The sequence below is a fragment of the Drosophila subpulchrella genome, unplaced genomic scaffold, assembly GCF_014743375.2.
Source record: "Drosophila subpulchrella strain 33 F10 #4 breed RU33 unplaced genomic scaffold, RU_Dsub_v1.1 Primary Assembly Seq66, whole genome shotgun sequence".
Classification (NCBI taxonomy): domain Eukaryota; kingdom Metazoa; phylum Arthropoda; class Insecta; order Diptera; family Drosophilidae; genus Drosophila; species Drosophila subpulchrella.
Genome location: NW_023665702.1, coordinates 745,858 through 772,173, shown reverse-complemented (window position 1 = coordinate 772,173; position 26,316 = coordinate 745,858). Strand labels below are relative to the sequence as shown.

General features: G+C 38.0%; 1 protein-coding gene across 2 annotated transcripts; it reads left to right on the top strand.

Annotated features, from left to right (window-relative positions):
• On the top strand, positions 1-25,521 carry LOC119562590 (2-oxoisovalerate dehydrogenase subunit beta, mitochondrial). Of its 2 annotated transcripts, XM_037875811.1 has the most exons (7): positions 1-41; positions 170-512; positions 567-644; positions 23,754-24,000; positions 24,067-24,285; positions 24,959-25,051; positions 25,114-25,521. In XM_037875811.1, exons 2-7 carry the CDS (start codon positions 202-204, stop codon positions 25,339-25,341), a joined length of 1,176 nt encoding a protein of 391 aa, XP_037731739.1. In that variant the 5' UTR covers positions 1-41; positions 170-201; the 3' UTR covers positions 25,342-25,521. The 2 variants fall into 2 exon arrangements, with proteins under 2 accessions (XP_037731739.1, XP_037731741.1); XM_037875813.1 differs by lacking the exons at positions 1-41; positions 567-644 and having other exon boundaries at positions 217-512.
• Positions 25,522-26,316: the final 795 nt, after the last annotated feature.

Below are 26,316 nucleotides of genomic sequence, written 5' to 3'. Positions count from 1 at the left end.
AAAAGCTTCAGCCGGCTGTTTGCCTCTCGGTTTTCGTCGATGTGAGTACTAGGCTTAAGCAATTAAGCATTTTAGATTTTTCGATTTGGTCCCCAAATAGCGAGAAAATTTAAAAATAAAAAGAGCGCATATGTTCCAAATTTCACCATTCCACTTTCGTTGCTAACAGGCCGACGCCAATTTGACGAACATATTTCCGATATGGAACTTTGTATCGGTATCATTGCGGTCACTGGTAACCATTCGTGCAGCAATATCTTGTCAAATATATACATATTGATAAAAAAGATGATAGTTTCTCAAGTAGCGGGAAGGTTGTTTACTTCTGTTCGGTTTGATAAAAGGCCACCCATATGGATGCGATCGCATTTTACCTACTATCCTTCCACATTGGGATCTGGTAAAAAAATGAACATGTTCAACGCTATAAATAATGCAATGGATTTGGCGCTCTCCGATGACAAATCCACATTATTGTTTGGAGAGGATGTGGGATTTGGTGGAGTTTTTCGGTTAGTTAAACGACTTAAATAGACTATTTATTACCAAGTGTTTGCTCTTAATAGGTGTTCGGTTAATCTAAGAGATAAGTACGGAAGTCAACGCGTCTTCAATTCACCTTTATGTGAGCAGGGAATCGCAGGGTATGCTATAAATATTTTTAATTTTTGGAACAGATTGTTTTTCCTTAATTACAAAAAAGGAGTGGTCTGTATGTTGGGACACCAAGATGTCCCAAAAAAGATCCGTAACAAAAATTGTTCTGTGCTTATGTAATGATTGGCTACGTCGTTGGTTGTTATGTACAGCGATGAACTAAATTTTTGTTACGGCAAGCATTTTAGACTTTATTTTATTAGATAGTATGAATAATTCACAGTTCTATGCAAGTTACTTCAATATTTCAGCTTTAAGTCTTAAAAAGAAAAACAATAAATAAGTCACATTTCGCTGAAAAAAATTATTAAATAGATCTGCATAAAATTTAAAAGTGTTTGACGATTTTGTATATGGTAACCCTTCAGTCCTGAGGAACGGAATATAAAAGGTTGCTAATCACATAAAGGCGTGTTCTCAGTTGCTCTTTAGTCTTGCTTTACCTGAAAAGCTTGTTATACCCGTTACTCGTAGAGTAAAAGCTCTTCAGTTCCAAAAAAAAGTTTCACTTGTGAATCACCTTGAGAATCACGTGGGACATGTCCTCTTGCACAAGTGAAGAACAAGTGACGCTCCATATAGAAAATTGTATGGGATGTCCGCATTTTCACAAGTGAAAATTCAAATGAAAATTTTTCGAAGTCCTACGGGATTTCACTTGTTCCTTATATTCATTTTTCGTATGGCCTCCCTTCAGTTCTGCAGTAGGGACGCGGTGACATGGCTCAAGGCAACAAGCTTATTTTGTTTTTTTTTTTGTGCCTAAAACGCTGTGCCGCTGTTGACGTCAGCAGAGCAGTCGGCGCAGCCGTAGAAGACTGCCCACGAAAACGATCGTGCAACAAAGAGAGGCAGATATTCGGATATTTCCCTCTCTTTCTTGTCTTATAATCTGCCTGCACTCCGCGCTCGCAAAGACAAATTTCGGCCGGTCCGTGTTTTTTTTTGCGTCTCTCCGAACATAAGGCTAGCAACTAATATTTCGGCGGAAAAATTTTCGTGGAGCAGCGACATGTCAACGCCTTAATATTTTAGGAGCATTATTGTGTATCGAAAATATACAACTTATATTGTTTTATAGAAGTAAATTATTTGATTATAGTAAAATTAAGTAATTTGGATTTACTTATAATGTTATGTTTACTTATTGTACATTTTTATTACAATATATTTTTTTAGTGTAATTATAGGAAATTAGTCCGTTAAAATTGATTTCAATATTTAAAACATTAGTAGTATTAGTATTAACATTTTTAAAAAATTCGTATTGTATTTTTTACTTAAGAAGTACAAATTATATAGTCGGATATATTTCGCCTTAGAAAGGGTATAAGTGCAGTGGCACGCGCCAACAGCGAAGAGAACACAAAAGAAATCAAGTAAAGGGGTGAGAAGACTTGGTGCATTCTGTTTGAGTGATTGAAAGGGAAGCATCCATTTTAATTGTGCGCAGCAGAGTTACTTTAGTCGCTTCTTTAAGTTAATATAATAAAGTCAGGTAAGTGCTACGTTAAGTTTAAGATGTTGTGCATTGATCTTAGTTTAAAGTACGTATATTTTGAAGGTATTCAATGGGTTCCGTTAGCCGAAAGTGGATGACGAAATGTTTTGTGCCAATAAAAAACCTGCAAAAGGTTAAACACAGCTATAAAAGGTAAATATACAAATAAACAAATAAAACGCATTTTTTAAACATATGTTTTTTCAGGAGCGTTGGCCATGGATTCAGAGGACCCGGACAAAGGTTTAAGAACGGCGATGACTAACGTTAAAAATAAGCTTACGAAACAAAAAAACAAACAATAATTGTCCAATTTTTGAAAATTTAATTACCATCTAATTAAAATGAAATTAAATATGTATGTATTTTAAATTCTATATTTTCATAATTGAAAACTCATAGGAAAAATTGTGATTTTCACAAGTGATTTCACTTGGGACGTGTCACGTGCAAGAGATTTCACAAGTGAAAACTCATGGAAAAATTCTGATTTTCACAAGTGATTTTACTTGGGACGTGTCACTTGCAAATGATTTCACAAGTGAAAACTCATGGAAAAATTCTGATTTTCACAAGTGATTCACTTGGGACGTGTCACCGGCACGTGTTTTTTTGTTTCGTCAGCTTATTTTTAACGTTAGTCATCGCTGTTCTTAAACCTTTGTCCGGGTCCTCTGAATCCTTGGCCAACGCTCCTAAAAAAAAAAATGTTTAAAAATGCGTTTTATTTGTTTATTTGTATATTTACCTTTTAGAGCTGTGTAAAAGCCCTTTGCGGGATTTTTTTTTTGGCACAAAACATTTCATCATCCACTTTCGGCTAACGGAACCCATTCATTCGGAACCTTCAAAATTTACGTACTTTAAACTAAGATCAATGCACAACATCTTAAACTTAATGTAGCGCTTACCTGATTATATTACATTAACTTAATTAAACGATTAAAGTAACTCTGCTGAGCACAATTAAAATGGATGCTTCCCTTTCAATCACTCAAACAGAATGCACCATCTTCTTCTCACCCTTTTACTTGATATCTTATGTTTTCTCTTAGCTGTTGGCGCGTGCCACTGCACCTATGTATACCCTTTCTAAAAGGAACAATATAATAATAATTACTTCTTGAGTAATAAATACAATATGAATTTTTTAAAAATGTTAATAATAAAATGTTTTAAATATTTAAATCAATTTTAACGGACTAAATTTCTATAACTAGACAACAAATTATATTGTAATAAAAATCAATAATAAATAAACAACATTATAAGTAAATAAAATTTACTTAATTTTACTATAACCAAATAATTTACTTTTATAAATCAATATTAGTTTTATTTCTATATACAATAATGCTCCTCAAATATTAGGGCATTCACATGTCGCTGCTCCACGAAAATTTTTCGCCGAAATATTAGTCGCTAGCCGAACATAACGAAGAGACGCAAAAAAAAAAAAAGGGACCGGCAGAAATTTGTCTCTGAGAGCGCCGAGTGCAGGCAGATTATAAGACAAAGAAAGAGAGGGAACTTCCGAATACCTGCCTCTCTTTGTTGCACTATCGTTTTGGCACAAAAAAAAAAAAGAAGCTTTTTGCCTCGAGGCATGTCACCGCGTCCCTACTGCAGAACTGAAGGGAGGGTATACTAGATTCGTCGGAAAGTATGTAACGGGTAGAAGGAAGCGTTTTCGACCTATAAAGTATATATATTCTTGATCACTTTGAATCAAAGCGTAATGTGTACTCGTCGACAACCAAATGAAGAATGTGACTTTTGTACTTGGGTTGATCAAATCGTTGATATTTTTTGTAAGCTTCTATTATCGATATTCGACACAAACAATCGACCAAAACATCGATTGAGTATTAAATAAACATCGATGATGTTTTCAATCGGCCATTTTTTAAAAAATCAACTGAAACATAGGTTGAACACCATGGAGATTGCTTAAAACACCATGTTCATTTTACTTAATTGTTTAAAAAAAGACCGATTGCATAAAAAAAAGTGGTTGCCAGTCGGAGTGGACTCCAACCAGCAATTCCCGCGGTTGAGCGACTAGACTCCTAGCCTACAGGCCATTGACACCCCGCGTTAGTCAAATGCGACATTGGGCCCTTCCCTTCAGTTTTGCAGTAGGGACGCGGTGACATGGCTCAAGGCAAAAAGCTTTTTTTGTGCCTAAAACGCTGTGCCGCTGTTGACGTCAGCAGAGCAGTCGGCGCAGCCGTAGAAGACTGCCCACGAAAACGATCGTGCAACAAAGAGAGGCAGATATTCGGATATTTCCCTCTCTTTCTTGTCTTATAATCTGCCTGCACTCCGCGCTCGCAGAGACAAATTTCGGCCGGTCCGCTATTTATACCCGTTACTCGTAGAGTAAAAGGGTATACTAGATTCGTCGGAAAGTATGTAACAGGCAGAAGGAAGCGTTTCCGACTCCATAAAGTATATATATTCTTGATCAGGATCACTAGCCGAGTCGATCTAGCCATGTCCGTCTGTCCGTCTGTCCGTATGAACGCTGAGATCTCGGAAACTATAAGAGCTACAATACTAAGATTGGGCATGCAGATTCCTGAGACTCCTGCGCAGCGCAAGTTTGTTTCAGAAGAGTGCCACGCTCACTCTAACGCCCACAAACCGCCCAAAACTGTGGATCCTACAGTTTTGATGCTAGAATAAAAATTTTAACTGAAATGTATTGTTCTCATCAATACCTACCGATTGACCTAAAAAAAAGTTTGCCACGCCCACAAACCGCCCACAAACTTCAAAAAATCGTAAATATGAACGCGGATATCTCGGAAAATATCAAAGATTGAGAAAAAAAAAGGTAAATATACAAATAAACAAATAAAACGTATTTTTTAAACATATGTTTTTTCAGGAGCGTTGGACAAGGATTCAGAGGACCCGGACAAAGGTTTAAGAACGGCGATGACTAACGTTAAAAATAAGCTTACGAAACAAAAAAACAGATACCATTATTGTCCAATTTTTGAAAATTTAAATAATACCATCTAATTAAAATGAATTAAAATGAAAATATATATGTAGTATTTTAAGTTCTATATTTTCATAATTGAAAACTCAGGAAAAATTCTGATTTTCACAAGTGATTTCACTTGGAACGTGTCACTTGCAAGTGATTTCACAAGTGAAAACTCATGGAAAAATTTTGATTTTCCCAAGTGATTTCACTTGGGACGTGTCACTTGCAAGTGATTTCACAAGTGAAAACTCATGGAAAAATTCTGATTTTCACAAGGGATTCACTTGGGACGTGTCTCCGGCACGTGACAGGCCATACGAAAAATGAGTATAAGGAACAAGTTAAATCCCGTAGGACTTCGAAAAATTTTCATTTGAATTTTCACTTGTGAAAATGCGGACATCCCATACAATTTTCTATATGGAGCGTCACTTGTTCTTCATTGTGCAAGAGGACATGTCCCACGTGATTCCCAAGGTGATTCACAGGTGAAACTTTTTTTTTTTTGAACTGACCAGCAGACCACACAAAATTATACACCAACACAACCAAAGAGCTTTACACGGACAACGCACACTAGCAAGATTGAGAATCCACATCAAAAATCCACACCAAAAATTTTGCCGTAAATTCCGTTGTATGGCCGTTACTCATCTTGTAGTTTATATTATCTTCGGTTTGACCATTTTCGAATATACTATCACCGATATTAACAAAACAGGATGTGATTGTTAGCCTTTGTCTTTTATGAATATTAAATCTGTTTTCGAACTATAAAAACATTAAAAAGTTAACAGTTCTAAAAGTTCATGAGTTTTACTGTTGTCCATTGACTTATCCTGATTCCAGGTCTAAAAGTCGAAGTAAAAATTTTTGTCCGTCCGTCTACTGTTGTCCCGCACATTTTTTATATTTTGTAAAAGTGTAAATGTGATTTTGATCTGATTATCAATACAAATTAAGTATGTGCAATCTCAGAAAAAGCCGATTTGCTGCATGCATATTTTCATTTCCCTCGACTCCCTTTAGCTGAGTAACTATCTATGTAGTATTTTATAGTCGAGGCCGTCATTCATTTCCCTCGCACTCCCTTTAGCTGAGTAACTATCTATGTAGTATCTTATAGTCGAGGCCGTCGACTGTAGCGTTCTTAACTATTTATATTTTGGACTTAAGGTTGATTTTTTTTTCAATGTTACGTGGGGACTATTTTCGGCACGTGATTTGCCTTTTTATGTTTATGACGCCAGCAGTAGCAAAGCGGGAGAGCATAGCGTCATATAAAAAGCTTCTCATAAGCTTTAATATACATTTCAAACCCTTTGTAGTTTAAAGAGTCAGAGTTGCTGACCAAAACTATACAATTAGCAGAACGGATCATCGAATGGATGCAATTCTCGGTTGAAATGTGAAGCTAAACCATAAAATCATTATAATTCCCCTTCAGTAGGGACGCGGTGACATGTCTGAAGGCAAAAAGCTTTTTATACCCGTTACTCGTAGAGTAAAAGGGTATACTAGATTCGTCGGAAAGTATGTAACAGGCAGGCAAAAAGTATATATATTCTTGATCAGGGTCTCTAGCCGAGTCGATCTAGCCATTTCCGTCTGTCCGTATGAACGCTGAGATCTTTGAAACTATAAAACCATATATTGTGATAGAGGGTAGGTGGTGCATTACAATCTCACTCTGCTGCTTGCATATCTCCATCTCCCTTTGGTCCATTTAGCTGAGTAACGGGTGTCTGATAGTCGAGGTACTCGACTATACCGTTCTTTCTTTTTTTTTTTGTGCCCAAAACGCTGTGCCGTTGTTGACGTCAGCAGGGAAGTCAGCGCAGCGTAGAAGTCTGCCTACGAAAACGGTCGTGCAACAAAGAGAGGCAGATATTCGGAGGATCCCTCTCTTTCTTCGTTTTATAATCTGCCTGCACTCGGCGCTCTCAGAGACAAATTTCTGCCGGTCCGTTATTTCTTTTGCGTCTTTACGTTATGTTCGGCTAGCCATCAGCGAAAAAGTTTTCGTGGAGCAGCGACATGCCTTAATATTTTAGGAGCATTGTTGTATATCGAAAAAAATCAACTAATATTGTTTTATAAAACTAAATTATTTGATTATAGTAAAATTAAGTAAATTGAATTTACCTATAATGCTATGTTTACATATTATATATTATTATTACAATATAATTTTTTAGTTAGTTTATGGAAATTTAGTCCGTTAAAATTGATTTAAATACCTAAAACATTTTAGTATTAACATTTAAAAAAATTCGTATTGTATTTTTTACTCAAGAAGTAAAAATTATATAGTTTGATATTTTTCGCTTCAGAAAAGGTATAGGTGCAGTGGCACGCGCCAATAGCGAAGAGAAAACAAAAGAAATCAAGTAAAGCGGTGAGAGGAAGACTTGGTGCATTCTGTTTGAGGGATTGAAAGAGAAGCATCTTTAAGTTAAAATAACAAAGTCAGGTGTATTACATTAAGTTTAAGATGTTGTGCATTGATCTTAGTCTAAGGTAGGTAGATTTTGAAGGTATTAAATGGGTTCCGTTAGCCGAAAGTGGATGATGAATTTTTTTGTGCCAATAAAAACCCCGCAAATGGTTATACACAGCTCTGAAAGGTAAATATACAAGTAAACAAATAAAACGCATTTTTTAAACATATGCCCATACATTTTTTCTGGAGCGTTGGCCAAGGATTCGGAGGACCTGGACAAATGCTTAATGAAGGCGATGACCAATGTAAAAAGAAAATTAACGTAACATAAAACTAGGCTTACTAACAATAAATGTCCTATAACAGAAAACCTAAATAACACAATTCAATTAAAATAAATTTAAAAGTAAATAAAAATTGTATGTATTTTAAATTCTATTTCTTAAGTGAAAACTCATTGGAAATATTCTGAATTTCACAAGTGATTTCACCTGGGACGTGTCACTTGCAAGTGATTTCATAAGTAAAAACTCATTGGAAATATTATGAATTTCTCAAGTAATTTCACGTGGGACGTGTCACTAGGAGGTGACAGGCCATACGACAAATGAGTATAAGGAACAAGTGAAATCCCGAGGGAATTCGAAAAATTTTCATTTGAATTTTCACTTGTGAAAAAGCGGACATCACATACAATTGTCTATATGGAGTGTCACTTGTTCTTCACTCGTGCAAGGGGACATGTTCTGCGGTATCCACAAGGTGATTCACAAGTAAAACTTTTTTTGGGAACTTTGGAAAAAAAAGAGATTTTGCATACATAAGCATTTATGTAGTGTATGTATGTACGGAGAGCCCAGCGAGCGGGATCGGCAACCGTGAGAATGCTTCCGTCAGCGAAAGCTTCTTGTTGAACGGGCAACGGTATCCAATAACGATGCGTGTGAGTACAGTGACCGCTACTGTCTAAGAAAAGCGAACATTACAGAACATAGGTGTTATGTAGGGCCAACTTAGGGTGGTTAGGGCATTTTTAGAGAGAACGACCAAACGGGACCAACGAATTCCCTAACCGGATAGTGTAATGTTCCTTAAGAGGGGTAATTCCATATAAAAATTAAACAATAAGAAATATAGAATAAATAAATTTGTATCTTTAAAAAGTATAATGTAATACAAAGTTTCCATTTATTGTTCGCTTAAAAGCGCTGACTATCAGGTGTGTTACAGAAACCGCGCGCCGCAAATGGGGTTGGGTTTCTTAGAAGTAACAATATACATTTCAGGACTTTTCAGGACTGCGCTATTTTATTGTCGCCTCCGTAAATATACGGGCTTAAAGGATTAGAGTTGCTGGCCAAAATTATAAAACGAGGAATGCAGAATGGATCATTTAAAGGATGGAGTTCTCATTCGATATGTGAAGCTAAGCCATACTTAATTCTTAGTACTTAAATGGGTTTTGTTGTAACGCTGTTTTTTTTATTATTTTATTTATTAGTCCCAAAACCCAAACAATTAACGAATCTGCAGTACCTTTGGAACCAATACACTAGCAAAAAATAACTGAATCGCAATAAGATTATCGAAAATTGTTTTTGGATTGAAGGTTTGAAGTAGACTTTGACAAGTATTTTTCAAAACGAAAACACCGAAATTGTATACATTTTAAGGTTTTCATAGGTATGAAAAGCATAATGTAACTTATAAAGCGCCTAAATAAAATTGTGGACACTTGTTGTATTGCTTTAAAACTAAGCAAGTAATTTGATTGGAAATTTATATTGTACAAAAATACTTTGTTTCTCTTAATTGGAGTGACCAACGATCGGTTTCTTAAAGCTTTTAAACACAATTTCGAGGTCATCTTTTTATATTACTAGCAATGCTTTGGTAATTATCCCCGACTACGTTGCGGTTGGGTATTGCTAGTGCTAGAATAAAAATGTTAGATGAAATGTTTTGATATAGTCAAAAAAAAAAAAAAAAAAAAAATTTGACTCGCCCACTTTAACGCCTACAATCTGTCCGCCACCCACATTTTTAAGATTTTGTGTACGTTTGAATGGGATTATGTTTTTTTAATATTTTGAAAGCGTTCAAGACCATTAACATATTTCTGAGTACGGGGTTTTTAAAAGATTTTTTTAATAAGTAATTTTTTGGTACCTCCATGTTTCTAATTATATCTTGAAAAAAATGTGAGTACTTGTGCTTATTTTTATTTATTTGTTAAAATAGTTATATTAATTGCGATATTTCGTTTCACAACACTACCTAAGGGATTAACATGAACCTCCTTTCGTTGGCTTATCCTAGTATCGTATTTTTGTAGTGTGACCGAAGTTTTCAAAGTTCACCAGCAATGCATGTATCATGGTCTTACTATCAAACAGCTGGGTTTGTTGACAAACGGAAAAAAAATCAATTGGAGCAATTTAAAAAGATTCGTCATCTGCTAGTGCATACAGAAATAAAAATAAGTGGAATGTTCAAAGGATGTTTTTATTAATGTTAATTAGTAGTTTTTCTTTCTTCTCAAGCCGCGGATGCTCTGCCATCTCCGCGACACCTGCAGTCCAGCTCCTATATGAGCGTTAAGGGAGTGGGAGATGGATTGGAAATGGGGTTTTTCCGCTGATGCTGCAGGAAGTTGCCCAGAATCCTTTTCAATGGCTGGAAACGGCTCCTCCAGCTGTCCCCTACCGGGCGACCTTTTTCTCTCCTCCCTATAGAAGCAAGCACGTTCTTTAGCTCCGCTTTAGTTGGCAATTGGTGGTGGATTCCGGCGATTCCCCATTGGAGAGTTCGTCGGAAATCGGTATTACTGGTGGCTCTGTTAAAAATATACTTATATCAGTACAATGTAAACAAGTTCTTTTGGCCACAACGTACTTTCTTTGCTGGGTCACGGCCGGCAAGTGCATGTAGGGAGCCAAGTCCCACTTGGAATGCTCCTCCCGACTAGGAGTCTCAAGTGGACCTCCTCCGACACTTTTAATTTTTATCGGATTTGCCCTGTTGTGGGATTGCTTTCTGTGGGTCAAGTCCCACAATAATGGGCAACAGCATGGATTACGCGTTCTTTTTATACCCGTTACTCGTAGAGTAAAAGGGAATACTAGATTCGTCGGAAAGTATGTAACAGGCAGAAGGAAGCGTTTTCGACCCCATAACGTATATATATTCTTGATCAGGATCACTATTCGACTCGATCTAGTCATGTCGGTCTGTCCGTATGAACGCTGAGATCTCGGAAACTATAAGAACTACAATACTGGGATTAGGCATGCAGATTCCTGATATTCCTGCGCAGTGCAAGTTTGTTTTAGTAGGGTGCCACGCCCACTCTAACGCCCACAAACCGCCCAAAACTGTTTCTCCTACAGTTTTGATGCTAGGAATAAAATTTTAACTGAAATGTATTGTTCTCATCAATACCTATCAATTGACCAAAAAAAGTTGGCCACGCCCACTTTAACGCCCATAAACCGGCCACAAAAATTAAAAAAAAATCGTAAATATAAACATGGATAACTCTGAAACTATCAAAGATAGAGAATTTTGATATCATATTTAGATTCCGTAGCCTTGTATGTAGCGCAAGTTTGTTATGCGAACATGCCACGCCCACTCTAACGCCCACAAACCGCCCAAGCCTGTGGCGCCCACAATTTTCATGATAGATATAAAATTGTAACCGAAATGTATTGGTCTCGTCAATACCTATCGATTGATCCAAAAAAAATATTGCCACGCCCACTCTAACGACTTAAATCTGTATACCGCCGGTAGGTGGCGTATTTAAATCTCGCTTTGCTGCTTGCATATCTCCATTTCCCTTCGGTCCCTTAAGCTGAGTAACGGGTATCTGATAGTCGAGGTACTCGACTATAGCGTTCTTCCTTGTTTTATCTGCTATGACCTCCTGGGGGCGTTTTGGGGTTTTCCTCCCATTTTTAATTTTGTGCTTCCACACCGAAAGTTTAAGTTACATATTCTTTGCGCCGCGACTAACGACGTTCATCACTCACTCGCGAAACCTATTTATTTTTTGTTATTTCCTTAGCTCATCTGAGTACCGCGCTGAAAAACAGACCAGACAAATTGTAGCTTAATGTAGCCTATTCATTTATTCGGAAAAATCAAAGGGTGACATTATAGATGTAAACTAAAGCATATATTACCTAAATTGGCTGAGCGCAATTCGATGTATAATAAACAAGAAAAAACAGTCGATGGCCTCGACTATTAGATAGTTACTCAGCTTTGACCGTCAGGTCAAAGGGATTTGAAGGGCGTGATGCTGTTATGGGCTCAGTGTTAAAGTTATTAATTATGTTGTGTTCGTCGAGATTCCCCTTTATTAAAGGGACCCCAACAGAAAAGTTGATGATATGGTGTGATGTGTATGTGTGTTTAGTTCAATTTCTAAGATTTTTCTGAAGCCTCTGCCGTATGCTCTATGGTACTACAGAAGCTGAACACTCCCTACTCGTATAATACATTAGCGGAACAATGTATAACACCCGTTACTCGAATATTGTATTCGGGGAATATTATGTAACAGGTGATCAGGATAACTAGCCGAGTTGATCTGGCCATGTCCGTCTGACCGTCTGTCCTTGTGAATGCTGTGATCTCGGGAACTATAAGAACTACGGAGTTGAGATTGCAGATTTATATTCCTTATCTTCGGACGCAGCGCAAGTTTGTTACGCTAATGTGCCAAAAAATGTTGCCGCGCCCACAAACCGCCCAAACCTGTGGCGCCCACATTTTTGATGCTACAAAAACGATTTTAACTGAAATGTATTGGTTTCGCCAAAACCTATCGATACCTCTAACCTATCGATACCCATAACACTTAAATCTGTATACCGCCCACTTAACCATATATTGAAATCACGGGTAGGTGGCGACTTACAATCTCGCTTTGCTTTTGATATATCTCCATCTCCTTTTTGCTTTCTTTAGCTGAGTATCGGGTATCTGATAGTCGAGGCACTCTACTATAGCGTCCTTGTTTTTGTATTGCCTAAGCTTGGTATATGCGTTGATGCGGGGTGGTACCAGGGCAATGAGAAGCTGATCATCTGTGAGGACGAAAGATCGGCAGCGCTTTACAAGGCTGCCATCAATAAGATTGGCGAGGTCTACCCCGGGGTAGTTTGCGAGGCTGCAGACATACCGTCTCGACCGAGAACGAGGGTGTGGCTGCCGTCTGAACCCTCGGAGCCATGGGATATCCTCAGCCTACTGACTAGGTTCAACCCGAAGCATCCGACAGATGGTTGGAAAATGGTTAAGGTGGAGAAAACCGAGCGCTTCACCATGAACGTGGTGATCCTCCTGAACCAGGCTTGCTTGAAACCCATCGCAGCGCAACAGAACCGGCTGAACTATGGGTTCGACAAGGTACAGCTTCGCATCTATGACACGGACAAACTAGCGGCAGACAACGTGGCTGCCTGCGCATCGTATGAACCCCCTAGTGAAGACGAAATGGTATGCGAGGAGGCCACCCATATGGGGTACATGTCAACTGACTCAGAGCTCACCGAAAGCCTGAAGCAGGTGTGCACTCAGGACACGACCCGACCAGGGCGCTCTGTTCTCCAGGACATAGCGGAGGGTACCCAGCCCGAGCACGGTCCTAAAGATGGTGCAGTTTCTACAGATTAATCTGCACAACAGCAAGGCAGCATCCGCTGCCCTCCTCACCCGCCTGGCAACAGGCAAAATAGACGTAGTCCTCAACTAAGAGCCATGGATTGTTGGTAACATCTGTGGCTTATCAAACCCCCTATGCAAGCTATTTTACACCAAGGGTAAAACCAGAACCAGAACCTGCAGGCGACCTCACCACGGTCAGACGGGGGCTAAACGAACACACTCATCACACCATAGCATCATTCTATCTGGCTAACGACTATGACGGGCCATTACCAAACACCATAACACAGCAACTCATACATGCACACTCATCTAACTCATCCTGGGAGGGGACGCTAACTCACAACACACGCAAAGGGGTGAGTTACTCTATGACTATCTCCTTCAATCAAATCTATCTATCTGCAACAAAGGAAATGACCCAACTTTCATCACTAGAAATGGAATGGAAGTCTTAGACATTACACTAGTATCTGATCCCCTGCTTAACCAGCTCGATGCGTGGAAGGTGGGGGTTGAACACTCATTCTCAGACCACCGGTACATAGAATTTATAATAACTCTAGACTATCCTGCCGCCGAGAACATTACTAATCTAAGATTAACCAACTGGGGTTACTACAAAAATCTCCTCAAGTGAAACTTACATGCTCCACCGACGCACGTACTTAACGGTCTAGAACTAGAAAACCTAATAAATTCTTTCACTGACATCTGCGGTGAGGCCATAAAAAGGGCTTGCCCAAGCAGATCAGTCAAAGCAAATCACAAACCGCCCTGGTGGATCACAACCCTTAAAAAGCGAGTGCAGAACTTACTTCAATAGAGCTAAATACAACATCAGCGAATCTTCCTGGAACTTATACCATACGAAGCTAAGCCTATACAAAAAAGAAATAGGAATATCAAAGCGAAGAGCATGGGCTAATTTATGTAGTAGCATAGAATCTAAGGCAGAGGCATCCAGACTCAGAAGAATTTTAGCAAAATCTCCAGCAACCATTGACTACCTAAAAACCAATGCTGACAGCTGACGGAAAACAGTCAGAAAACCCTTGAACTCCTGTTAGACACCCATTTCCCTAAAAACACCCAAGTAGTGTTGGACCTCTACATAGGGGAGAACCTTGACGACCAGAGCATAGTAAACATCTCAAACCCTGACCGCATCAAGTGGGCTATTAACTCTTTTAAGCCCTTCAAATCCCCCGGCCCAGACGGATGTCGTGGTTATCCTACTGCAGGGTACATTTACTCCAAGTCTTTGCAATCTGATGGAGACAGCCCTATCCACCCTCTCTAGGTGGACAGCGGATTGTGGACTGGGAGTTAACCCAGAAAAGACCGAACTAGTTCTATTCACAAGGAAGTATGAGATTAGCAACCAAGCAAAGTACTTAAGTGTCATCCTTGATAAAAGCTTCACTGGACAGACAACATCTTAGACCGCATACGTAAAGCGGCCATAGCACTCTTTGCTTGTAAAAAAGCTGTTGGGAGGAGGTGGGGTTTTTCTCCCGTAATAGTTCACTGGCTATACAATGCAATAGTCAGGCCCATTTTTCTCTACGGAAACATCATGTGGAGGCCTCCCCTAGAAAAGAACTGTTACCTCAGGATCCTTCACAAGATCCAGCCACTGAAGCACTAAACACAATCCTCGACCTTCAACCCCTGGTCTTACTTGCCAAAAGCTGGGCATCTGCAACGGCGCTGAGGCTCCGCGAAGCTGCGGCATGGACAACAGGCTTAACGCGTTATTCCAGTATCCTAACAAATCAGATATCCATACCACATATTACAGACTACGTTCCACCCACAGTCAACTTCGAAAGAAGATACAAGATCTTCATACCCACCCGTACACACTGGGACAACCTCCCACACCAATTCGAAAACGCCGTCAACATATACACAGACGGCTCCAAGCTTAACTCCCAAACAGGTGGGGAAGTTTTCTCTTCCGAACTGGACATAATAGTCTCATTCCGCCTACCAAACCACTGTAGTGTTTTCTAAGCGGAATTCATGGCAATCCAGGAATCCTTGTCCCACCTGGATACATCAGAACATCACGACACAGACATCTTCATCTTTTCGGACAGTCAAGCAGCCCTCAGGGCCCTCGACTCCTACACAACAAACTCAACAACTATCTCTGAAAGCCGCAAATCTCTGAACGAGATGGCCACTTATCTGAGAGTTAACCTCATCTGGGTTCCTGGACACCATAATATTGAGGGCAACTGCATAGTAGAGGAGCTAGCAAGATAAGGGACAACCGCCGACATCCTTCGCGATAAGGACACGGTGGGTGTGCCCATGGCTGCCTGCGAGCTCCTCCTCAAGCAGAGACTGTACACCCTCTCCAATAACCGACGGAACACAGCCTCAACATGCCACAATTTCAGACCCACGTGGCCAAATTACAACCCGAAAATAACCAAAACTCTCCTATAATGCAATAGGGAAGACATCTCCACTCTCCTTAATGCCCTCACGGGCCATTGTCTTAAAGGGACTCGCGCGCGCAGGCTGGGACTCAGTCACCACGACTATTGCCGCAGCTTCAAGCAGATAGACGAAGAGAAGAGCAACACCTCCTATGCTTTTGCCTAGCGCATAACCTTAAGTGTTTTCAAACCATAGGGAGCTCCACACTTCCGAACCTTGCGGCCATTCAGGGCGTAAGCATTCCCAAACTCCTATGTTTCCTAAAAAGAACAAACTGTTTCTTGAAAACCAATAGCCCATGAGCTAGGGAAAAGGATCTGCACAGAGATTACGTGGTATCACAAGGGGCCTAGTGTGGCCTAAGTGTGGGGATTAGTAATCTAATCTCAAACCACACCTATCTAACCTAGCTTGGTATACGTATAGGAAGTTTCGCTGTTTCTGTACTTTGTTGAAGTGAGCTCTACAATTGATTAAAGATTCGGCTAGGTTGAGTTTCACTATGGGGGATTGTCTCGACTGCTTTGCTTGGTCTAGCCTTTTTTATGGCTTCTTCACAGATGTCAGTAAATGTATTGACTGTCATGTAGGTCCGTGCGACGGGTGAGTATGTAAGTTTCTTGTGAGAAGTTTATTATGGTAGTCCCAGTTAGTTCTTAGATTTCTGAGGGATATCTTCAAACATTATAAATTCTATATAACGACGGTCTAAAAAGGTGTGTTCGACTCCCACGCTTAGCGTTTCAAGTTGATCGAGCACATAATATCTACCACTTTTCCCCTATTTCTAGTGATGATAGTTGCGTCAATACCTTTGTTGCAGATAAATAGATTTGATGGAGGTAATCGTTGAGTAACTCAACCCTTTCGTTCGTACATGTACTTCCCCATTGTGCGTGGAGAGAAATTTATTTAAATTACAATTTTATTTAAAGTAAACGTTTTCAAGCTTATTTTTTTTTTTTAAGGAATGCGTTGCAGCGTATTTTGCCTTTTACTAACTTTTTAGCACCTATGTACATTGTACATATATTATGAAACGACTCCATCAGGGGTGTTACAAAAACCGGCGACGGATTTGGGGACGGTTGGATTGGAAACTAATCCATCGAAACCGTAGTTGCCACAGAAGTTCGAGCGATTTTCTTTGTTCGGATTAATTACCGGAAAATGACCAGGGCTGGATACATACACTAAATATCGAATATTGAATAATCATCGAATTTTATTGGACTTATTTTGACCATTTTCCAATAAGTTTTAAACTTAATTTATGCACCCAAGCCATGCTCTGAAAAGTTAAGACTTTACTTAAAATATATATTCTGTAAAGTCTTCAACGTGCTTCTAGCTGGAAAACTTTTGAAAAGCAGGGTTCGAAAATAACTGTTATTTTTGTTTTTTCAAACAAAAAAATCACTAACAAGGGAAAATCCTGAAAAAAATCCAACTACACCACTGACGTTATTAAACATTGTATTTTACATAACCGCAATGGTTTTTATTTTTCAGAGTTTTATTTAAAACTCATGAAATAATCGTTATATTGTAAGTTTTATATAAAACTTAACAAATAAAACTTATTTTTTGAGTTTTACTTTTCGCTTGAAAAATAACAGTTATTCTTTGAGTTTTATATAAAAATCAAAAAATAAAACTTATTCTCTGAGTTTTATTATTTAAATCAAACATAAAACTCAAAATCATATTGTGGCGGTTCCGTGGTTCGTAGAAATGTGATTAAAAATTTAAAATACTAAATGCGCGGTTGGCTATTTCTAAATTTTGAATTACATTTCTATGAACTACGGAACCGCCACAATATGATATTGAGTTTTATTTTTGATCGAAATAATAAAACTCAGAGAATAAGTTTTATTATTTGATTTTTATATAAAACTCAAAGAATAACTGTTATTTTTCAAGCGGAAAATAAAACTCGGAGAATAAGTTTTATTTGTCAAGTTTAATATAAAACTGAGAACAAAACTTTTAACAGGCAAACTTTCAAAAAAACTTATACACTCTTTTGACACCCCCCTTAAAAAACTCACTAAAACCTCCAAAAAGAAATTCAAATATCCCAGTACAATAGACAGAATAATTAACATTTGTAAGCAACTTCACCTTCCCTTTGCACCAATCAAAAACAACTACAATAAAAAATACGACATGGATATTATTAACAAAGCTACTAACACAACACTATCCAACTACAACAAAACCAACACATCTCCCACAATATATAAACAACTCTTTCAATCGCTAAAAAACACTCTGCCCAACCACCAATTTCTTTACACCGACGGCTCTATGGCCAACGGTATAATCAGCTATGGTGTAACCAGCGAAACGAATACAATCAAAACAGGACTCCTTCCCCACTACTCATCTGTTCTCTCTAGCGAGCTTATAGCCATACACGAAGCTGTCAAAATTGCGCTTAAAATACCAGGAAAACATGCTATCTGCTCAGACTCTCTCTCTGCATTAAAGTCCCTCACCAACCCCAATAACCATTCCTACTATCCCTCAACCATCAGAAACCTGGTTTCTAATCACTTCCCTAAAATTACACTAATCTGGATCCCCAGCCACATTGGCATAACAGGGAACGAAAACGCCGATAAAGCAGCCAAAGAGGCCCACAAATACCCCCTTACCTACTCCACAAACAACAACTCTAACGACATTTCACACTTCCTGAAAAAGCACATACAATCAAAACAAGCTGACATCTACAACAATGTATCGCCTTGGTACAAACAAATACTTCAGAACTCACCGCAATCCATCTGTCAGATACCCCCAAACACCAATAGGAAAACACAAATACTCATACACCGGATACGACTAGGACATACCAAACTGACTAATGCCCATTATATGGATAGAACACTTCCCAACACATGCCCATTCTGCCACCACTCCCCAATAGATATCCAACATATCATTTTACACTGCACTTCCTTATCCCAACCCAGATCAGAATGCTTCCAATCACTTAACCCCATCAACACCATCTCAAACCCAACCCCCAACAACATCATAAAAATCATATCATTTCTTGAAAAAGCTCAAATTAAGCTTAAAATTTAAATGTATATAAAAATGTTGTCAATTCCACATCTCAGATGAGCTGAAGGCCTACGCTGCTAGAGCTCCTATTTTTTTAGTTAGCCTATAGTTTTAACTTTAAGCTAGCTTTATATAAATAAATAAATAAATAAACAATTATTTCATGAGTTTTAAATAAAAATCATGACATAACTATTATAAAGTGATTTTAAAAATAAAACTTATAACAGTTACGAACCCTGTGGAAAAGTGACTGAACAAAAAAATTATCATGCTATAGCGACGTTTCTATGAATTTAATTAATTAATAACTTACTCAACCATATTTATGGTTCCGATAACTACCCTTTTATACAGTTTAATAATTATACCCGTTACTCGTAGAGTAAAAGGGTATACTAGATTCGCCGGAAAGTATGTAACAGGCAGAAGGAAGCGTTTCCGACCCCATAATGTATATATATTCTTGATCAGGATCACTAGCCGAGTCGATCTAGCCATGTCCGTCTGTCTGTCCGTCTGGATGAACGCTGAGATCTCGGAAACTATAAGAGCTAGGCTGTTGAGATTTGGCGTGGAGATTCCTGAGCTTCTTACGCAGCAGAGTGCCACGCCCACTCTAACGCCCACAAACCGCCCAAAACTGTGGCTCCTACAGTTTTGATGCTAGAATAAAAATTGTAATGCCCACAAAAAATCGTATATATGAACGCGGATATCTCGGAAAATATCAAAGATAGAGAAATGGGATTTCAGATTTAGATTCCGTAGGCTTGAGTGCAGCGCAAGTTTCGCGAATATGCCATGCCCACTTTAACGCCCACAAACCGCCCAAGCCTATGGCGCCCACAATTTTCATGCTAGATAAAAAACTTTAACTGAAATGTGTTGGTCTCGTCAATACCTATGTATTGATCCAAAAAAATCTTTGCCACGCCCACTCTAACGCCCACAACGCTTAAGTCTGTCTACCGCCGGTAGGTGGCGCATTTAAATCTCACTTTGCTGCTTGCATATCTCCATTTTCCTTTGGTCCCTTTAGCTGAGTAACGGGTATCTGATAGCCGAGGTACTCGACTATAGCGTTCTTCCTTGTTTTTTTTTATAGAAACTCTTACGTGTAAGTATTACATAAAAGTAACTATTTGATGGGTAAAATTGACGGTTGTAGACGGTTTTAGCATTATGTTAGTCTATTTTACCAATCGATTTTTTTTTCTGTGGATTTTTGAGTTAGTGTTTAAGCTTCTTCAAATTTCTTATATAACGGATTCGATCTTGACCTAAAGGCTAGGTTAATAACGCTCAGCATAAAACTGTGCCGCCCACAGCTTTGATGCTAGAAATAATAAATTGCCTATTAAGATTCAAGCGTTACTTTTTTACAACAATCAAACCAAACAAGTCATCAAAGTACGATACAAAAACGTTTGGCACAATGTTTTACTTTAAACTTACAAAATACGTTATTGAGGAGTGCTTTGGATTTCTAAATACCTTTTCAACGGCGTATTTATTATGTAGATCTGTTTTCTCGGTAAACTGGACATTTTTTTTTTAAAGTCGTAGAACAAAAGTTTATATTATCGAGCTGTTTAACACATCATTATTTTAGGATCCTGAAAAAGAGATTGTATATTCACAAACTAACAAACAAAACGACAAAAATTACCGTTTGGAAAAGTTCGCCTAATCTTATTTTTATACCCTTGCAGAGGGTATTATGATTTCAGTCAGAAGTTTGCAACGCAGTGATGCAGACGTTTCCGACCCCATAAAGTACATATATTCTTGATCAGCATCACTAGACGAGTCGACCTAGCCCTGTCCGTCCGTCCGTCTGTCCGTCCGTTTCTACGCAAACTAATCTCTCAGTTTTAAAGCTATCGGGCTAAAACTTTCCCAAAAGTCTTGTTTTTTGTAGGTGGTATATAAGTCGAAACCAGCCGGATTGGACTACAGCTGCGAAAAAAAAAATAGCACCATCTACTCGAGCAATGTTTGGATAGCCACCCTACCTATATTTTTAGCTCTGTCAAAACATGCAATACCTTTTTGGAATCGAATTGCAACATAGAATCAGAAAATGAAAAAATAATGTAGATTTTTTTTTTAGTTTTTAAATTATTTAAGAAACTTTATAAAAAGTCGAAAAACCTAACGAAAAAAAAATAGCACCACTTTTCAAAAATGGATTTAAAATTATAGGAACTACCAATATTCATGAGATAAGAATATGGAACTATTAAATCGATGTTTATATTCTTCATTTAATACTTTGTGGTGTATCCTTTATTGGAAATAACAGCTGCGCAGCGTTTTGGGATGGAGTCAACTAGGTCCTGGCATCGCTTTATGGAAATTTGAGTCCAGGACTCCCTAATTACTCCGCAAAGGGATCCCATGGATGTTGGCGACTGCCTTCTTGACGTCCGACCACAGATTCTCTATTGGATTAAGGTCTGGAGACTGCGGAGGCCACTCCATAGCGTTTACAGAGTTGTCCCCAAACCATTTCTTTGCCTTCTTGCTGCTATGTTTTTGGTCATTACCTTGTTGGAAGACCCACACGAGCGGCATTTCATTCTCTGCGAAAGGTAGCATAATGGTATCCATGATATCCACGTATACGTGCTGATCCATGATGGCCTTGATCCACTGTATCGGGCCTACTCCGTAATAGGAAAAGCAGGCCCATACCATCACACTACGCCCCACATGCTTTATGGTCTACTGGGGCTTAAATTCCGAGTTCTTTGGACGTCAGACACACGATCCTGATCCTTTTCCACCAAACATAATTACATAATCACCTTGCTCTGACCTGACCATAAAAAATTCCTCCACTGTTTGGGTGACCAATTTGCATGATCCTTGGCAAACTTCATTCGCCTAGAAATATGTCTGGCATTTAAAAGTGGTACCTTTCTCGGGCTGCAGGCTTTTAGGTTATATTCCCTGAGATATGTACGCAGAGTTTGCACCGTCGCATTTATTTTAAGCTCCTTTTTAAGCTCAGTAGCAGATTTAAAAGGATCCTTCTTGTTCTGACGAATCAATCGATTGACGTGAAGGGGGGTCATAGACAGTTTTCTTCATCGTGTTTTAGGTTTTTCTTTAAAGTTTAGAGCGTTCTTAATCATTTTATTTAAATATCCGACCAATCGACCAACTTCTCTGTAAGATTTTCCATCCTTTATCGACTTTTGGATGATATCACGCTTTTTCTCAGTGCATTGCCTTTCACGCCCCATTTTAATGGTATTATCAAACTTTTTATGTTCAAAATATTTAAATTATAGATAAATCTAATTGACCCGTGCTTTGTTTTAAGGCTATTCGGCAAAATATGGGGTTTTTGCTAATAAATGTGGAAGTGGTGCTATTTTATTTTTCTCCATTTTTTGGGCTTTTTTAATAAAACACTTAAAAATAAATTTATAGGAAGGATTTAAAAACAGGGAAACACATTTTTTGGTTAGAAAGAATACTAAAGAGTACAAAAAAATTTTGTGTTGAAAAAAACAAACACTGAAAACAATTTTATGTTACCCAGAAGAAAATGTATTGAAGTGGTGCTATTATTTTTTTCGCCACTGTATATCTTATAGCTTCCATAGGATTAATAAAAAAAACAAATGTGAAAAAATGTTATCCTCCTACGCTTGGAAATAAAATTTTTAAGTAGTTCTGAATTTTGAATTTCATTTTTTTAAAATCTGTCTACACTGGTCGGCATAAGTATTTTGACAAAATAAAAGTTAAGTATACTCATAACTTGAATTTACTTCTTGTAAACTATAGGCATCAATGGAAAGGTAATTTCAATGCCGTTTGAATGATACAATACATTTCTTTACCCATTCAGTACTTATTGAAAAGGACGAATTTGTGTAAATCAACTTTGAAATTTTTAAAAAAAACTTTTTTCCTCGTCTTGAAAACTTAAATTTTTTGATGCAAAAAGTTTCTTCAAACAAAAATAATAGTAACTGCAAAAAGAATTTTTCAAATATCATTTTGCTTATATTTTTTATGATTTTTTGAAGGTGACAATGTCGGAAAAAATTTGTATGAAAAGGACAAAAATATGGCTAAAATGCCTGTTTTTAAGCATTTTCAAAAATTCATAAAAAATATAAGAAAAATGATTTTTGAAAAATTCTTTTTGCAGTTACTATTGTTTTTGTTTGAAGAAACTTTTTGCATCAAAAAATTTAAGTTTTCAAGACGAGGAAAAAAGTTTTTTTTAAAAATTTCAAAGTTGATTTACACAAATTCGTCCTTTTCAATAAGTACTGAATGGGTAAAGAAATGTATTGTATCATTCAAACGGCATTGAAATTACCTTTCCATTGATGCCTATAGTTTACAAGAAGTAAATTCAAGTTATGAGTATACTTAACTTTTATTTTGTCAAAATACTTATGCCGACCACTGTACTATATATATATACATATATGTATATATATATATATATAGCTGCCATAAGAACAATTGGAAAATTAGTAGGAAAATAATATGAAATAAATTATAGCTTCGGTGTTTTTTTTACATATTATCTTATACTATTGGGAATATCACTTGGAATTTTTAAAAATTTCGAATTAAATTTAATATTTATAACTGCAGGGGTATACGAACTTCATGTTGCCGAAGTTAACTTCCTTTCTTGTTTTGGAATAACTTTAGAAAGGAGCGTTGGATAGGAAATAAAATGTAATTCGATGCGTATTTTCAATGATAATGCAACTGGGCTCCAATTTCACATGCAACGCTAAGATGGCTATTAGCATGCTACAAATTTATTAAATCAGACCTTTTATTAGGTGGAGCCAGCTCGTGAAATCGGGAGCAGTCGCTTTGGCGCTTGCCTATCTTCATCTCCTTCACATTTCGAGACACTCAACTATAACGTTCTTTCTTGTTTTAAATTTATTTTATAGCTTCGCGATTGGTGTGGCAAATACTGGAGCTACCGCAATAGCGGAAATTCAATTTGCTGACTACATATTTCCGAGCTTTGACCAGATAGTAAATGAAGCTGCCAAATATCGATACCGAAGTGGTGGGCTCTTTGACTGTGGATCATTAACGTTTAGAGTTCCTTGTGGTGCTGTCGGTCACGGAGCACTCTACCATTCCCAAAGTCCAGAATCATACTTTGCTCACACCCCGGGCCTTCGTGTTGTGGTAATTTTAAAGTGTAAAGTAATGGTGGAAAATATAATTTGTATTTTGTATTTTTTATTAAATAAGGTTCCCCGTGGACCCATAAAGGCAAAGGGTCTTCTTCTTGCATGCGTTCGTGATCCAAACCCTTGCATAGTTTTTGAGCCTAAAACTTTGTATCGGGCAGCTGTTGAGGATGTGCCAACGGAATACTATACCTCGGAACTCGGCAAAGCTGACATACTTCGGGATGGAAAAGATGTCACACTTGTTGGCTGGGGTACACAAGTCCATGTTTTATTAGAAGTATGTGCAGACATTTTTATACCCGTTACTCTTAGAGTAAAAGGATATACTAGATTCGTCGGAAAGTATGTAACAGGCAGAAGGAAGCGTTTCCCACCCCATAAAGTATATATATTCTTGATCAGGATCACTAGCCGAGTCGATCTAGCCATTTCCGTCTGTCTGTCCGTCCGGATAAACGCTGAGATCTCGGAAACTATAAGAGTTATGCGATTAAGATTTGGCATGCAGATTCCTAAGCTTCTTACGCAGCGCAAATTTGTTTCAGCTATGTGCGACGCCCACTTTATCGCCCACAAACTTCGAAAAATCGTAAGTATGAACGCGGATATCTCGGAAACTATAAAAGAAAGAGAATTGGGATCACAGATTTAGATTCCGTAGCCTTGTACGCAGCGCAAGTTTGTTACGCGAATATGCCACGCCCAAACCTGTGGCGCCCACAATATTCATGCTAGATAAAAAAAATTTTCCACGCCCACTCTAACGCCCATAACGCTTAAATATGTCAACCGCCGGTAAGTGGCGCATTTCAATCTCGCCTTGCTGCTTGCATATCTCCATTTCCCTTTGGTCCCTTTATTTGAGTAATGGGTATCTGATAGTCGAGGTACTCGACTATAGCGTTTTTCCTTGTTTGTTTTGTTTTCTAAGATAATAAATCGTTTTATAGGTTGCTGAACTGGCCAAAATACATTTGAATGTGGATTGTGAAGTAATCGATTTGGTCTCTATTTTACCATGGGACACAACTTTAATTTGTACCGTAAGTAAGCGAATTGGATTTCCTCTTAACAAGTTTATATAATATTTGTAAAAATTCTTTAGTCTGCTCAAAAAACAGGAAGAGTTATAATTGCTCATGAAGCTCCATTAACCCAGGGATTTGGCTCAGAACTAGCATCATACATCCAAGAAAAATGTTTTTTTCACCTAGAAGCTCCCGTGAAGCGGGTGACTGGATGGGATACACCGTTTCCTCATGTCTTTGAGCCCTTTTATTTGCCCGATAAACACCGATGCTTGTCGACTATAAAGGAAATTGTTAACTTTTAGTACCTTGACCCATTTTTTTTCATGTAAAGAACGGACATGAAGATAACTAAATGCATTTACTTACAAAATATGTTATGTTTAAATGTTTATTATTATTAACAACAATAATTTACATATTAAACTTCCTTTACTTTACTTCCTGCAAAACGGGTCATCCAAAATATAAAACTTAAAAGATAATTGGTTATTTTATTATAATTTTGTATAGCTGAACAATGAATGTTTTTCAAATGGCTTCAGGGGTAAAAAAATGTCCACATCACTTTCACAATACTGGTAATAGTTTTTGGTAATAGTATGGAAAATGAGCCTGTACCTGTACCAACAAGTTCGACTCCAACCCCATTGCTTTATCTGGTGTGCCACAAAAATCGCAAGGCGCCCATTCAATGCCGAAGGGATTTCTGTGGCATCGCGGTATAACTTCACCCAACAACATTACATTATTTTGTGGTAATTTTGTATTCATATTAAAATATGTCAAATCATTATTGCTTTAACCTCCGAGGATATATGTATATATACACCAAAACAAAACTAAATATATACGTATGTCGGCGATTGGTATATCTCAGTGTATAAGGAATGCTAGTTTCTTGTGTCCTCTCTTGTGTCATCTTATGTCCTGCATTTTTGCCATATCATTGTTTCTCTCTGCTCGCCGTGCAAGGTACCGTTAGAACTGTTGCCTGCGCGGCGCTACAAAAAGTGTAGCACGACAAACGGCTGCGTTGCAGGCTTCGTGGATTTTGTCATGTCCTTTTTGAGAGGAACCGTTATAGCGAGGCGTCAGCGTTGTGGCGATGTCGCCGTGTATGGTTCGCAGGAACAGTATAGGCAATTACAAGAACGAATAGTCACTCTCTGTAAATCGACGCCTGTGTTCAGACCGAAACGCACTCCGCTCTAATGGAACCCGAACGTAATTCGACACGTATATAAAACAAAATAAAATTAAAATATATATATAACAAG

What these genes read in the sequence shown, in the direction of transcription:
- LOC119562590 (XM_037875811.1), top strand. Translation starts at nt 202, where the DNA reads ATGGAACTTTGTATCGGTATCATTGCGGTCACTGGTAACCATTCGTGC. An exon ending in TGTGAGCAGGGAATCGCAGG is followed by an intron (nt 645 to 23,753) that starts GTATGCTATAAA and finishes TTTATTTTATAG; the next exon opens with CTTCGCGATTGGTGTGGCAA. An exon ending in CCCCGGGCCTTCGTGTTGTG is followed by an intron (nt 24,001 to 24,066) that starts GTAATTTTAAAG and finishes TTATTAAATAAG; the next exon opens with GTTCCCCGTGGACCCATAAA.